Genomic DNA, 14271 nt, shown 5'->3' on the forward strand with positions numbered 1-14271 from the left:
GAAGCTGGTGGGTGGGCGAGACAAGTGTGTAGTGGTCGCATGGCTTGCCGTTATGTGGTGGTGCTACGCAGCCAATCGAATCCGGGCCTTACCCAGCTCCCCCGTTACCCGCGACCTCTGCCGTGTTTCCGCGGTCATGGCCTGGTGAGCGTGTAACGCGTTTTCAGGAGGCTGCTGGGCGGAACGGTTCGCGACTAACTTATCCGATCTCTTCCGTAGCCCTGGACTCGGCTCGCCTTGCCGTCGGGAGCGTGCCACGGCTTCCAATATCATTGTACTGTATACATGGGACTTGAAGGTCGGGTGAAGAAGAGCTCGATCGTGGTCTCATTGGTCGCCTCGTCAACGCTATACGCCTTCGGGAGACGCCATCTCCATCCTAGAACATCGTCCTATGCTATCATTCCTGTGGACGGGATCGAGACTTCTATATCACGAACAATAACTGACCTTTGTCGCTGTCCATCAATTCCTCGAGACAATCCTCTCCTGGAGCTCGACGTCCCTTCAACCTCGTTTCAGAAGCCTTATCCGCCTTCTAAAGGTTGGACCCGTGCGACCTCGCAAGCTTTGTGCAGTCTTTACGAGTCAATCACTTCCTAAACCCTCCCTTCCAGAGCCGTAGGCGTCTCCTGCCCCTGGACCGAGCTGGCACGCCATGACGAAGCAGTGGGATAAATACCGAGAGATCATCATTGCCGAGTACAGAGATCAGAACAAGCCTCTCCACGAGGTCCGGCGATTCATGATGGAGAAGCACGGCTTCAGAGCGTCGTATGTGCAGCCTCCTTTATGTTGGCTTCGCGTCGCTTCTTCCGCCAAGCGCCCACACCTGCTGGGCGCAGGGGATGCTGGGACAAAATGGATCTCGAACACATCCCGCAAGCGTATTGCTCTGTGATGATGCCTAGTCTGACGCTATTCAGCACGCGAGCGTACCGGTCGCGCTTTGACAGGTGGGGAATCCACAAGTACTCGCGTCGGAGGCGGGAGAGCTCCGCAAGTCCCAGCAGACGAAACTCGGTCTCGGGAGGCGATACGCAGCGCTCGCCACGACACAGTCCCGACCCGGACGGCGGCGGCTCGCGAGCAGCTACCCCATTTCCTTCCACTTCCAACGAGCTGTTTCCTGCCGAGATATGCGCGACGATACCGGTGGCGGGCTTTCGAAGGTATGGCCGGCGCAGCGCGACGGGTTGGCGGTCATGAGCTGATGATAGGGCTGTGCCTCAATCCTCTCTCTCCATCCCTAGACCGGACTTTCCATATACGCCAATCACGCCCTCTCCCAGACCGGCTGTCGCACACAGCCAGGGCTTTCCTCTGCATCAGTACGGATGCGGGCTCATGCCTTTGGACTCTCAGCACATCAGCTGCTATTCTCCCAACGCTTTCCCGATGTACGGGCAGGACCAGAGACACACCATTCTCGAGTCCCCGGGCATAGCAGGGCCGGATAAGAACCGCACCTCCATCAGCGGCTACTCGAGCAGATACGGGTATCCGCTGGGAATGCCCATGGACCAGGAATAGCGCCTGAATCATTCCGTTAAGCCCGAGAGCTTTGATCTCTAGAAGAGTTCATTGAAACAAAAAAAGGGCGTCATGGTGTTTGGAGCAACGGTCATCTGCTCGAGGGGTGGTTGGGGGTAATGGATAACTGGATATATATCAAGGGGCGAATCGGGGGATGAGACGCGTCGGGCGGTGCTCCTTCTTGCCTGAAAATGCCGGCCTCACCGGAAAGGGGCAGGCGTGGGGAAGGACAAAAAAGGTGCGGCAAATGCAGTGATTTGCTGCAGGTGGGCAGGTTCGTGGGGAGGTGTACGGAACTGGTGATTCCTAGCTAGGCGGACGAGGACGAGCAGATGGATTGAACGTTCGCTTGAAAAATCAGTCGTCATCCGCGTCAATCTCCTCCATGCGTCGGCGCGACCGGTCTTTTTCCTTCTTGACGTTGACAGATTTTCCAACAATCATGCTGGAATCATCGTCCTCAGGCTCAATATCCGACGTATCGTCCACGCCCCGCCTGGCGGCTTCTGCTGCCCGCTTTACTTTCCGAAGGATCACTTCGTCGAGATAGAAGTCTTTGATACGCAGGTCCTGGAATGCGTGTCAGCTCCCGGGGGGGGAAGAAGGAGTGAAGAAATAAACAGAGAAGCTCGGAAGCCCGGAGGCAGCTCGTACCTTGGAGCAGACGGGACACTTGGCCACGCCGCCGTTGCTTCGGATGAACTCCAGGATGGCAGACTTTTCAAATGTGTGCTTGCACTTATGGTTGCTGTAGGGCTCCTTCATTATCTGGAGCGACAGCGGGCACTTGAGGTCGATGATCTCGCGCTCGACCACAAGGTCGTCATCCTCATTGGCGTCGGGAACGGTGCCTTTGGTCGGCCTGCCATGCTCGTCGAACCAGGTGGAGGGATCGGGGAGGGGAACTTGGTCCTCCGGGTGCAGCGCATCATGCCAAGCCCTCTTGAAGGATATGTAGTCGTTATTGAGTGCGTACCGCTGGTGAGCACTCAGGGCGGCGTACTCATCCGCCTTGGCCTTGCGGGCAGCCTCTAGCAACTCCTTCACGCCGACCAAGGGGGGGCCATCCTCAGGGGTGGCGTCGCCGTCTTCATCGTCCTCTGGCTCTTGCGCCTCTTCATCTTCATCGTCGCTGCCTACCACCCGCCGTCTCGAAGCCTTCTCCTTAGTGTTCCGCTGCTTGGGCTCCGGCCGCGGTTGCTGGGCATTCAGCCCCTCCATCACCTTCTCCAGCACCGCCTGGTGGTCTTCCAGCTCGGCGCGGCAGTCAATCACCCAGCGCAGAGCCTCCTCGGAAGAGTCGGTCAGTTCGTTGATGGTTGCCTCCAGCTCGGCCACATACTCCTCCAGGGACACCTCGTTATCGTTCTTGGCCTCTTCGCCACGGGCTCGTCGCTTCTCCGCCATGTGGGCGAGGGAGCGTTTGCGGGCATAGAGAATGTCATTAATGCTCCCGACACTCTCGAACAGGTAGGTAGACGATTTGGAGAGGTGCTTCTCGTACTGGCGCCTCGAGCTGTCGGTCTCGCGGTTGTTGGACAAGGATGCGAGCTTCTGCTTGATGGACGCATCCATCGGATACGACGGTGGCTCGTAGGGCGGCAGCTCGAGGGGGCCATCTTCGACTTCGGGAGCCCCAGGCGCCCTCGCGTCGGGTCGGCGAGTGCGCTGCAGAAGTCGCGGCATGGCGGGGTCGACGACAACCGTGTGGAGCGGCGGCGGTCGGTTTGTGGGTGTGGTCAGGTCCGCGGATAGGTCTCGTCCTTGCAAAATGCACACTTGGAGTCTCGCAAATCCAACAGTTCCACGTTAGCGAGTGAGGCAGGTTTGTGGCTTGGGCTGGAATTGGGTGAGCGCCGGTCTTTGAAAGCTGGAGCGGCTGCCTTGACCCGGGGAATTCCAATGTTGAGTGTATGGTACTCCGTATAGGAAAGACGCGTCTGTAAGGAAAACGACGCGAAAAGAAAGCGGGGGGATCGCTCATTAGCGTAGAGGATTCAGTGGGGCCGCAGTTCTGCTACTGATCTTATGTACTGTATGTATGTGATCCGTACTACGTATGTACGCATTAACATGTCGTCCGTAATGGCCTGGAACTTGCGCTGCGGCCTGGCCTCCGAAGCAGGGATCTAAATTTACGGATTCCGTATTTTGTACGAAAAATACGTAGGAACAGATGAGGACGAAACAAGCAGACGATTGGTCCTGTGTTACCATTCCATGCTAACGAAACATCACTTCTATCGCCCTGTGGTGCATCACCACGCCAGCACATCAAGTTTACAGATTCGGAGCAAAGGCTAACTGGCGATCATTTCTATGATCTGGTTTCGGTACACGGATACAGATAGATGTCCCCGGTTTTTAGGAGATTGCGGCGAAGTCCCTCCAGCATGAATCGGTGAAGCAGCGACTCCAAGAGGTCACAGGGAACCACGAGACGCAATCACCACGAGTCAGCACGAAATAAACTAAGGTTTTTTTTCTCGGCGGCTGCGTGGTGCATGCTTCACCGTCGATTATCCTGCCAATTGTGTCAATATCGATCATTTCTACAATGACTCGAGGGTGAGATCCGGCGGGATGGTCCTCCATCCCTGTTGGGAGAAAGCATCGGCCCTCGACTCATTCCACCGCACCAGGACCCCGGCTACTCACTGCTACATACTTGGTACGGTGCCGATGCCAGATCGATCCACACCCGTGCCGGTCTAGGGTCCAAATCGGGATGGTAGCGGCAAGATTGTTTCTTTCCGGACGGGGGCCCCGGGGGGGGGGGGGGGGGGCGGTTCTCGCTCGCCCATATAGGGGAGCCTTGATCAATACTGCAAATTAGGTCGACTGCCACCTTCTCCGTATGGTCGATGTTCTGTGTAGTGGGCACCAAGCGTTACTCGCTTGCGATGGCACTGATTCCAGCAGCCTACCTAGGCGTTTGGTAATCGGGACATGTCCTAAAGCATCGAAACCCCTCCGTGCCGCACACCATCAGCTACTAGCCTGACACCCCTCGAGACGGAGTATGGTCACAGTCAGCATACTCGACCCTGGCCGCTCTTGGATCAATCTGTTCTAGCTCTTGTCTCTTCTGCATTCCTTGTCTCACCGGGCAAAAGGGGATGGGGGCGGTGGAGGGATGCTCGAAGGTCTCGATCTCCACACAACACTCGATCCTTTGTCTAAGATCTAGAGCAGATGTTGGTGCCTATCGCGCCATTCGGTTAGCAAATGTTGCTGCTGGTGAGAAGCGGCGCCGCCCTCAATGGCACTCACTGTAAGACCCCTTGGTCACAAATTTAAGGGTCAGGGCGTTCCCGCTGGTGGTCGCGCCGTACGTCCCCGAGTAGTCGGCGCCGTCGAGGGCACAGTTGGCCGCGCACGACTGGTTGTCGGCGCAGATGGTCGAGTTCCACTCGTTGGCCGTATAGCAGTTGGTGTAGCCATTCTTGTCGTGCACCCAGCGCCAGTTGGAGTCGATGACCAACTCTCCCTTTACGCTCGTGCAGGAGCCCCCGGAGCTGCACCTTTGCCAGGTCATCCTGGGGTGCGTTTCGGTGGTGTAGGTACCGACCTGCTGGGCGGCGGCCTTGCCCACGAAAACGGTGGCGACGAGTGTGAGAATGTTGGGGTGCATCTTGGACCAACGTACGTTTCAGTAGGCGAGTGACTTACCTGATGCGATATTGGAGGTGATGCGTCTGGTTTGCAAGAGCCAGACCGCCAGAGAGAGCCTCCTTTTGTATTCAGCTCTTCGAATCCGTTGGGGTAAAACAAACCTGCGGCAGCATGGGCCTGGAAGCCGACGCATAATCTCATGAACACCGAGCTAAACATGGCCAAGCCTCGGTGGGCGAGGCAATATACACGACTACGCCCCGTTCTCCTTTACAATACAGTCCCCCGAGCAATATAACTTCATTCCAGGCACCGTCCGTTTTTACTTGGCCCCGGTCGGAGGGGACTGGGATGTGTCGAACATGACAGAGACCCGCTCAGTCCAAGACCATACATACCAACAACAGTTGAGAAGCATAGAGAAGACTGTCGGCTTGGAGGTTGCCCATGAAGTGTGTGAGGGGTGCTCAAGGAAGAAGTAATGCTACAGATCTTCGCAACATCGCCCCGAGGTTCCCAACTCTCCCGCTCTCTCGTCCATGGAGTAGCGACTCCGATTGAGCCCAAACAGGAGGGCGGAGCTTGAACATCCCAATCCACAGTTTGGGCCCGGTCGATAGTCCGATCCACTAAGCCTTCCCCGGGTTGCGGTGAACGGTATGCTCCAACCCTGTCCGTCTGGTCTGCTCTATGGGAGCGACAAAGAGCGCCGAAATATTTGAAGAATATTGCCAATGTAGCAAAGAAAGCATGCGGACCATGTGACGGAGGGGTAGGTAGCTCGAGCAACTGCTGGTCACAGTGGAACGTTGCCCATCCCGCCACATGCCACCGCGGCTGGTGCGACCTCCGGCTTGTAAGTGACGGGCCCACTTGCGCTTCGCGGTACCAAATTGAGAACCCAGACATTTTGAAGACCGCCGGCAGAGGCATTGCTGGGGAAAGCCGAAGAACAATGGAGGCTCGTATGGTGGTGAGCGAGAGCTGAGGCTGTTGACAGAGGTGTCGCTGTTGAATCCTCATACGACAATGAACATTCCTAAGGTAGGTTCGAAATATTAACGAGATAAGTTGAGAGATCTCCAACTTGGCAAGAGCCTCAACTCGGGAGAGCCGCCGGGGCGGGAAGGTCTAGACCGGGCTTCAATTGGGCACCGGTGTTGAGCTAGCTGCCCACATAGGAAACAAGGTGGTCTAGAACTCTCAACACCAGCTGTTATTTGATGATCCTTTTCGACGCGACACGTTTCCTCTCAGGGTCTAATACCGAGCTTTGTGCCCATTAAGCTTAGTGAATGCACTGGCTGTTGCCCCGGCCACAAGCACGGAGTACATCATGTGTATATCCGAGGACAGATCCAAGTAAGGTACAAATACACGCCTGCCATTCCGAGCTGTTGGATCTGGGACGGGAGGACGTAGACAGGGAGCGCAACCAGATCAGTGCGGCATATAAATGCCACGTACCGCAAGTGAAGAACGAGAACCGAGAAGAGTATGTATGAGCAGCCCCGGCCAAGTCCATGCCATTCACGCGGTTTTCCTTTGCAGCCTGCTTGACCGCCGCCTGCCGTGCTCGACATTGCTGCCTATCCTTTCCGCAACTTCCCCCTTAGTGGCCTGCGATTCGCTCGTCGCAGACTTCTTGGGGGTAGCTCTGCTCCTTTTTGCTGGTATCTCGTCCTTTTCTGCCTTCCTCTTTTTGCTTTTCGGCATAGCGTCCTCTGCAATTGCGTCCTTTGCCCTAACAACTTTCTTGGGTTTTTCCTTCTCCAGGTCAGACTCGATGGGTTCCTCCTTGACGCCGGGAACAATGCGACCACTCTTCTTTTGTATCTCCGGCACATAGCAGCTTGTCCTCCCCCCTACTGTGAGAAAGGCCAGCTTCTCGCCGCTGGGCAAATGGCCCACTCCCCCCTTCTGACCTTTTTCCCATCGGTAGTGGAACAGCCAGTCCTCGGGAAATTGGTCAGAATCCCCGAGCTTGTCGACGGCAAATTGACAGACATGACGAATGGATTTGTAGAGCCTTGTTATCTGCTCATCGCTAAAGTCATCGCAGTATTGTTCTGGATGCAGCTTCGCCTGGTAGAGGACCTCGTCGCCTACCCAGTTGCCGATCCCGCTGATGATGGTCTGGTCAAGAATGAGCGCCTTGATTGGAACATGGCGCGAGCGCATCTTTTCTCGGAGGTAGTCCTCAGTGAAAACGTCGGTGTCAACGACCGGGTCAGTGCCGTTTTCTACGAGCGGGGAGAACTTCCTGATGCTCTCGCCCGGGCAATCCACGAGGCGCACACGGCCAAAGCGGCGGGGATCTGTGAAGGCAACCTCAACTGCCGGGTTCTCGGTTATCAGGTGGAACTTCCAGTATTTCGGGGGCCAGAGATCCATTTCTTCCGGCTTCATCTTCTTGTAATAGTTGGTATATGCGGTTCGATCCCCTTTGATGTGGATCCAGCCTACAGTGGTGTGTTAGCAATCGCAAGTATCCAGGGATCTAGGAACATGGGAGGGAGGTACCTGTCATTCCAAAATGCATCACAGGATGAGGCGGCTGATCGAGAACAAGCCTGATCAAGTTAGCTGCTTGGAACTCCGCGGTCATACGGTATCCTACCAGAAGTATTTGCCTTGTGTCCCCGCTGATAGAACTTTCTTTCCGGTGAGTGCCCTGGAGACCTCCGCTCCCGTCGTTCCGACTTTGCCAAAAACATTGTTATCCTCTACCGCAGTGGCGGTCTTGATTTTCTTCCCAACCAAGTGCAACCGCAGGTAGTGCACCACTCGAGCGACTGAATTGAGTGGTTAGCGAGGTAAACAGAACGGTCAAAGGCTCCAGCATACTCTCCGCAATCTCAGGCATGGTTATTTCCCTTCTGGTTAAGTTTCTGCCAAGGCGGTGCTACGATGGAAGTTTTCCCCCTTGCGAACCTCTTGACGCGCGTCAGCCGAATGAGGTGATGGGGACATTGGTCGTCAAGCAAACGCGACCAGGAAACGGAAGCACGTGACTCGAAGCACAGACACTGCCGGGCGACCCCACTTGAGCTCCAGAGTTTTCCCACTGCTCCACAGCAAGGTCCAGCTTCAAAAATCTGATCATCAGCTTCGAGTTTTCTAGCCTGCTTCTTCCGACTCCCAACCGCCAACATCTTCTGGTAAGTCATCATTTTCCTTGTCCATGATTCGCAGCGCGCAGCAGGCAATTGCCTGATGACAAGCCAATACCGCAAACTAGAGTCTTTGATCTCCGGACATGAAACCAGAAATTGATACGTCAGTCTGATCATTGCTGCTGCCGCCGATCGCGTTGACATTTTTCCTTAGTGACCCCGAGCTAGGTGCTGACATGTAACCAGGATTACTGACGGTTGACATGCGCCGGTCACCACGCGGAAACCGGAGGATTGGTTGGATTGCACCATAGACTCTGGCAGTTCTCGCGGGTGAACAGTCTAGCTCGGCTTAGTAGGAAGCTGACCTGCACTCTCACAGTGGATTGGACGTCTGAGCCTAACAGCATCAAGGTTAGTCTATATTTGCTCTTGCTACTCTTCGTTCCATGATGATCTTTTCTTTGCTTCGGCAAGTTGGAATTACCGACTGATCCTCCTTGAAGAAAACAAACTGGCTGTTTCTGATCCATTTTGCTCTCGGCTCTATCTATGTTTGAACGTCATTCTGGGAGCTTCGAAGACTGACACTCAACTGCTAGATTAATCTCTCTCCGATTAGGTACGCGGATTTATCACCAGATCTTTGACATGTTTCTATGATGAAGCGGCACTGGGCTCCGAATACCCATGAGCAGACATGCCACTTTGCGACAGGCCTAGAAAACCTCGTCCACTGATCAGCACCAGCCATCACCGTCGCTCGCCTTGACTCCTTTGGGAACCCGAGCTAACCATGCAAGATGGCAGTGTCCTGATTTAGTCCGCCACGTCCATTGTTCAATCTGTAAGAACATTTTACCTTTCCAACCCCTCTTTCACTCTTGTGATGACTCTAGATGACGAGTCTGATCCGGGATTCCCGTTGAAGACAACCTTTTTATACTACCATTCATGCTTCTCTGATATTTGTCTACGGACATTGGCAATCGTTCTTCTTTTGACGAACCTTGGCTAACCGATTCTAGGATAGTCACGTAGCCTCTACATTTGACTTGGCCGGCATGGTCTGGCTTTAAGTATGTCCAGCTCGGATCTCATCACTCCACTTCACTGCACATCCACCCTCATGATGACTTGACCTTAAAACAATGACAAGCATATGTCAGAGCTCACGCGAAGACGACATCGTCCTGTCTGATCTATAGCCTGACACATCACCGTTTCGATCACTCTGGATGACCGTATGCTGACAATCGCAGATCAACTTCAAACATGCCACTTGATGTGGACATTCACCCCGCGCCCATGACACGGTAAATGGTAAGAATACTTTCCCCTTCTATCTAAACACTTCAATGATGATTCCAAAATTTTCACGACGGTCTACATAGCTTATGCCTTGATGAGACTGCCGGTGACACGGCTTTAACCCTGATCAAGTTACTTTCCATGCACTTGTTTCCTCTGCCTGTTTATGGTTCACGAGCTAACATAGACAGTGTTCCAGAACGCCTTGACCCCCGTATGTTGTCCTAAACTCATGGAGGAACTGGATGGATGATGGATCTTGGTCACTTGGCCAAATAGAACGACAATGCCATGAGGATGCGGCAAACGTGCCTCAAGTCGTTCTTCGACTTTGTGTTCCATGGTCCGTAGCAATGCATTTTGAGGAAGCTTGTATCGGAGATCTTGCCTGAGGGGTTGGCGGAGTGGTGAAGTCCGAGGAATCGCTCGTACGTGCTGTCGTACTCTGCAATGGTGATGTAAATTTCCCCATGGTCCTGGGAAACGAGCAATCTCCTGAGTGACACCAGAAAAGGCTTAGTACATTGTCTATGTAGAGGACTTCAAATTGAAACCGATTAGTGCGTCAGGTTTGGGGCATAGACATACCGTTTCACTCCAGCCTTGCGACAACGAAGGAGGCCAAAATCCGAACTGGGCGGTTTCTCCAGGTACAGCAACTTGTAGATGTAGGCGGCCATCTGAGCTCCTTCTTGCCATTGAATCCGCCCGAGTTTCTTGCTCCGAGCACACGGCTTGACCTCTATCAGTGCAGCCGCAAGCTGGTGCTCCGTGTGCCTGAGACAGCCATCGGTCCGAGCCTCGAGATACTTAGCCGTATTCCTGCCGGAGGCCGTCGTTGCGGCGTTTCCAGCAGGCAATGACTTGAGAATCCTGAGAAGCTCGCGATTAGGTATCCAGCGATAGCCTCGCGCCCTCAGGGCCTCCTCGGGCTCAGTTAGCGAGTTGAGGAGGAGAAGGAGCGCCATATTGACAATTATCTCGTCTTCCGTTGGTGAAAACTCCGACGGGCGGGCTGGTGACGAGCCGTCCGGGTGTGCCGACGTGTCAGAGACGGGCGACTCAGCCCTAGTGGGGGGAGTGGACGCCCCATGGTGGGCAGCAAGCTCTTCAGCTAGGCGTGCTTCTTCAGCTAGGCGTGCTTGAGCTGGGGAAGGCTTGTCTGGCGGAGAGTAATCGAGGTCAAGATCCATTCTCGATGGCGAGCCTTTCCGGGCTAAGGGGGACTCGGGGATCCATTCGCGGTGGCGTCCGAAACGCACGGGCTGAGGGGTCAACACGACCTTCAAGGAGGAGATATCCATCGTCGCATCTAGTTTGTACACCATATCGAAGTACAGACGGACTAGTGAAAAGATGGAATCCTCGGGATAACCCGTGTGCATTTGTTGAACACTGTCGAAAAAGGCTTTGGACTTGGGCGTTTCAAGGCGCTGAGCCGCCTTTGCGGCGGAAACCTGATCGACATATTCATCGAGCTTGAACCGTTTGCTCGTATACGTTTTCCACAGAATCCTGAGACACAAGAAATGAGCGAAGGTCAGTTCAGAGGCCGACTCCGTGCTTGGCAGATCGGATATTGACAAGGAGTCGGGATTGACGTGAGGCATAACGTCTGCTACGGCCTTTTTCCACTCCGCAGGACGGGCTGGGTTCGCCATGTTGGAGATTCGAGGTGCGCCTGATGACGATAAGGTGCTGTTTTCCGAGGTTGTTGTGGGACGGTAGTGTCGTATCGTGAATTAAGCGCGTTGGCTGCTAGTTAAAGGAGGCGTGGCTGCCTGACTTCGGTCCTGCCTCCAAGAGTACCAAGATCCAGCTTTTATACAATCAGACGCATTGAGGAAGGCGCTCATGCAGTGGTTGTTTGCAACGCCTCCAAAAGATGACTTTCATAACTCCTCTTCTAAAATTAGGGTGGTCGGGCAGGGTCGACTGGCCGGCTGTTGAGCTGGGGCTTGCACGTCTTGCCCACATCAAAACCACGACAAGAGCATCTCTGCAACCTCATGAAACCGGCGTTTTGTTTGAGTCTCTGCGGTAAAGCAGGTCGCTCCGTACGGCCGCAAATGGCTTCAACCCCCCCCTTGCATTAGGACTCGGCGTGTTGGTTCGCACCTCACAGGTGCGGAGTCTATGGATGGCCTTGTTGGTTAGGAGACGGCTCTCTTGTGGACTTCGGTTTCTCGCGTTTCATAGACAATCCTCAGACCAACACATAATACTGCACAGTACGGTCTCTATTTATCCACGTTAGGATTGTTATACAATATCTATATATTGTAGTTGATTCATATGGTACTCACTATATGTATTCCGTAGTGTACTCGGTAATGGTTTTGTTATGGCGCACCACCCTTGACCATGTGGGGTTGTAACCGTTTCTAATTTGCTGTGGGACGAGACGGCCACCCGCCAAGGGTTGGCAGGCCGAGGTGGCTGCGGCGCGTCGCGAAACGGATCCGGAGCATTACAAGCACCAACATCAGATAGTGCCCGTTACCTTACGGCACATGCACGGCACATGCACGGCACAGGCCGTTTCGTCACTTAATCATAACACGTCAATGCAGACGTGACCGTGTTGTGCCTTCTTACAACACCAGATTTTCACCGTGTATTTATTCCGCGCCCACTTTGGCTTCCCCGACCACCAGTCAATCAACTTAACTTCGACCAGATCACCTGCCCATTTTGAGCTTAAGCAGCTTCACCACCACCTCACAATGGCGTCTCGCTCGTACCCGACATCTCCAGAGTTTTGGAAACTCGTGGCGCTTGAGAAAAAGCTGATGGAGCTTCCCGTGGAAACTACGACCTTTTCCATCAGGACTCTAAAGGAAATGGGCATCGATACGGAGCCCCGGCTTGACATCGACGATCCAGACGCAACGGGCTCCTCCCCTGTTTTCTTCAAGCCTTTCCCTGACATTCCCGCTTGGCGAAGCGCCATCAACGATCTTATAGGCGACGAAGGTGATGACTGGGATCACTGTCCCGACGAAAAGGAACACTTTGATCGGCTGTCATGCGCCCTCCATGTCATTCATTCGCTCACATATCTCACGCAGTATGGTATGCTCATGGACAAACTCTACCCCAATGACGCACCGAAATGGTCTATAATTAGGTAAGTGCTTTGTTCCGTTTGGCTCTCTCCTTACGGCCTCATTCTCCTCATAAGCTGCGCAGTATGTATACTTAGTCAGTCCATCAGTGCCGACCAGGGTGTTCACCTTCCGGAATATTCTGCTAGCGATATCCACCTCAGAAAACATGGCGAGCGTCCTATTGAGCCGTTGCCTCAATGGTCCTGCCCTTCGGCCATGGTCGTCAAAAAAACTCGAGAAGTGAACCATATCGTGTGCCCCATAGCCGACAACGTCTCGCACAAGCTCAATCCAGATCACGCACTTCGCAGCGAGATCACTGCTGGAGTCTCCATGATAAGAAGGCGGATTACCGTTACACACGATACGTACAGCCCTATTCCGGTATGTTCAATTCAGCAATGGTTCACTTGAACAGCCTTTCTTAACCACCGGACAGGTCCTTTTACTCTCCTTCTATCACAATGAGACGGTTCGCATCACCCAGATGTGCTGGAATGGCGAGCGCAACCCCATCACTATCCGACAATCACGCCTGATCAACATTGTCTCGAATTCATTCAAAAGAGAGGAGATATACCTACTACTCCGTTGGATGTGTTGTATCCCGCTCCGTGAGCCCAAGGTGCGCCGCAAGCAGTCAACGACCGGAGAACCGGGTCGCCCGGCAACGCCTCTTCGTACAGGCACAGGCTCCAACTCCAGCGCCGCCTCGAAGTCGAAGCCTGCAAGTACACCAGTCGTTACCCATCCCGCAGTGGCCAATGCCCCAACGCCGACGGGGACACCGACGCAGAAGACATCCGGCGCTGTCAGCAGTAACAACAGTCCTGCCCGTTCAGAAGCCCCTACATCCGCGCGGAGAACAACCAACAAAGACACGAATGCCAGTCCTCCTCGTCCAACCACCAACCTACCATTGAGGCCCACTACCCCTCCTACTGCCTCTGCCCCTAGCAAGAAAGCTGCAGGCAACACCACCGCGCGCACGACCCCGGGAGGCAATGGTGCGGCACATCTCCCTGGCCACCACGCCACTTCTCTGGGTGACAATAGTCCTCCCAGGGCGAAGAGCGCCCCTTCCGCTGCCAAGCAAATTGCCGGCTTGCCAGTGCGAGGTGGCAGTACCAGTGGCAATGGTGGCACAAGCAGCAATGCCGGTGTGTCCCATGCGAAGCATTAAGAACCTGATTCCAGATCCATGTCAAACAAGCGCGGATTTTGAATGGGGAGGATGGAGCCGGGAGTGGCTGGCTGACTGGCGTTCCGGTGTTGTGATAAGGCGTTATTGTGCGGAGGCCCTTGGTATCGTTTTTAACCCACCAAGATCGTTGATAACACTTTGTAGTTAGAGATTGTCTGTCTGTCTTGATCATCATACGCATCACACCTCCCCCCTCTCCCTTCCCCCGGGGCCGTTTCCCCCCCCCCCCCCCCCCCCCCGGCAACATTCACAGAACTTGAGCGGAGGATGTTGTGTATTAAGCAATGGTCCGTTACCTATGATTAATGAGCCCGGGGTATTAAAACCCCGATTCCACAGGAATATTTGTGCACGTCAAGCTCTCCTTGAGGATAGATGG

General features: G+C 54.3%; 7 protein-coding genes across 7 annotated transcripts; 3 read left to right on the plus strand and 4 right to left on the minus strand.

Moving 5' to 3' along the window:
- Window positions 1-86: 86 nt before the first annotated feature.
- MYCTH_2306461 (uncharacterized protein) lies at window positions 87-903 on the plus strand (the record flags this gene model as incomplete). Its single annotated transcript, XM_003664018.1, has 1 exon — window positions 87-903. Exon 1 carries the CDS (start codon window positions 659-661, stop codon window positions 899-901), a length of 243 nt encoding a protein of 80 aa, XP_003664066.1. The 5' UTR covers window positions 87-658.
- Window positions 889-1581, plus strand: MYCTH_2306462 (uncharacterized protein). Its single transcript, XM_003664019.1, has 2 exons — window positions 889-1351; window positions 1425-1581. The coding sequence occupies exon 1, from the start codon at window positions 904-906 to the stop codon at window positions 1207-1209; it is 306 nt and encodes a 101-aa protein (XP_003664067.1). The 5' UTR covers window positions 889-903; the 3' UTR covers window positions 1210-1351; window positions 1425-1581.
- A 1-nt stretch (window position 1582) lies between these two features.
- Window positions 1583-3576, minus strand: MYCTH_2306463 (uncharacterized protein). Its single transcript, XM_003664020.1, has 2 exons — window positions 2191-3576; window positions 1583-2106 (listed from the first exon to the last, which is right to left on the minus strand). The coding sequence occupies exons 1-2, from the start codon at window positions 3220-3222 to the stop codon at window positions 1894-1896; spliced, it is 1245 nt and encodes a 414-aa protein (XP_003664068.1). The 5' UTR covers window positions 3223-3576; the 3' UTR covers window positions 1583-1893.
- Window positions 3577-4715: 1139 nt separating this feature from the next.
- On the minus strand, window positions 4716-5170 carry MYCTH_95095 (glycoside hydrolase family 7 protein; the record flags this gene model as incomplete). Its single annotated transcript, XM_003664021.1, has 2 exons — window positions 4716-4741; window positions 4810-5170. The coding sequence occupies 2 exons, from the start codon at window positions 5168-5170 to the stop codon at window positions 4716-4718; spliced, it is 387 nt and encodes a 128-aa protein (XP_003664069.1).
- A 1103-nt stretch (window positions 5171-6273) lies between these two features.
- On the minus strand, window positions 6274-8017 carry MYCTH_2139555 (uncharacterized protein; the record flags this gene model as incomplete). Its single annotated transcript, XM_003664022.1, has 4 exons — window positions 6274-7613; window positions 7675-7724; window positions 7772-7946; window positions 7999-8017. The coding sequence occupies 4 exons, from the start codon at window positions 8015-8017 to the stop codon at window positions 6682-6684; spliced, it is 1176 nt and encodes a 391-aa protein (XP_003664070.1). The 3' UTR covers window positions 6274-6681.
- A 1240-nt stretch (window positions 8018-9257) lies between these two features.
- On the minus strand, window positions 9258-11424 carry MYCTH_2306466 (uncharacterized protein). The gene is made up of 2 exons (XM_003664023.1): window positions 10167-11424; window positions 9258-10073 (listed from the first exon to the last, which is right to left on the minus strand). The coding sequence occupies exons 1-2, from the start codon at window positions 11237-11239 to the stop codon at window positions 9842-9844; spliced, it is 1305 nt and encodes a 434-aa protein (XP_003664071.1). The 5' UTR covers window positions 11240-11424; the 3' UTR covers window positions 9258-9841.
- Window positions 11425-12715: 1291 nt separating this feature from the next.
- On the plus strand, window positions 12716-14270 carry MYCTH_2306472 (uncharacterized protein). The gene is made up of 2 exons (XM_003664024.1): window positions 12716-13072; window positions 13128-14270. Exons 1-2 carry the CDS (start codon window positions 12905-12907, stop codon window positions 13869-13871), a joined length of 912 nt encoding a protein of 303 aa, XP_003664072.1. The 5' UTR covers window positions 12716-12904; the 3' UTR covers window positions 13872-14270.
- The last annotated feature ends 1 nt before the right edge of the window (window position 14271 follows it).

Source organism: Thermothelomyces thermophilus, chromosome 4 (assembly GCF_000226095.1).
Source record: "Thermothelomyces thermophilus ATCC 42464 chromosome 4, complete sequence".
Taxonomy (NCBI): domain Eukaryota; kingdom Fungi; phylum Ascomycota; class Sordariomycetes; order Sordariales; family Chaetomiaceae; genus Thermothelomyces; species Thermothelomyces thermophilus.

What these genes read in the sequence shown, in the direction of transcription:
- MYCTH_2306462 (XM_003664019.1), top strand. Translation starts at nt 904, where the DNA reads ATGCCTAGTCTGACGCTATTCAGCACGCGAGCGTACCGGTCGCGCTTT.
- MYCTH_2306463 (XM_003664020.1), bottom strand. Translation starts at nt 3,222, where the DNA reads ATGCCGCGACTTCTGCAGCGCACTCGCCGACCCGACGCGAGGGCGCCT. An exon ending in AGTGTCCCGTCTGCTCCAAG is followed by an intron (nt 2,107 to 2,190) that starts GTACGAGCTGCC and finishes CACGCATTCCAG; the next exon opens with GACCTGCGTATCAAAGACTT.
- MYCTH_2306466 (XM_003664023.1), bottom strand. Translation starts at nt 11,239, where the DNA reads ATGGCGAACCCAGCCCGTCCTGCGGAGTGGAAAAAGGCCGTAGCAGAC. An exon ending in CGCAAGGCTGGAGTGAAACG is followed by an intron (nt 10,074 to 10,166) that starts GTATGTCTATGC and finishes GGTGTCACTCAG; the next exon opens with GAGATTGCTCGTTTCCCAGG.
- MYCTH_2306472 (XM_003664024.1), top strand. Translation starts at nt 12,905, where the DNA reads ATGGTCGTCAAAAAAACTCGAGAAGTGAACCATATCGTGTGCCCCATA. An exon ending in ATACGTACAGCCCTATTCCG is followed by an intron (nt 13,073 to 13,127) that starts GTATGTTCAATT and finishes ACCACCGGACAG; the next exon opens with GTCCTTTTACTCTCCTTCTA.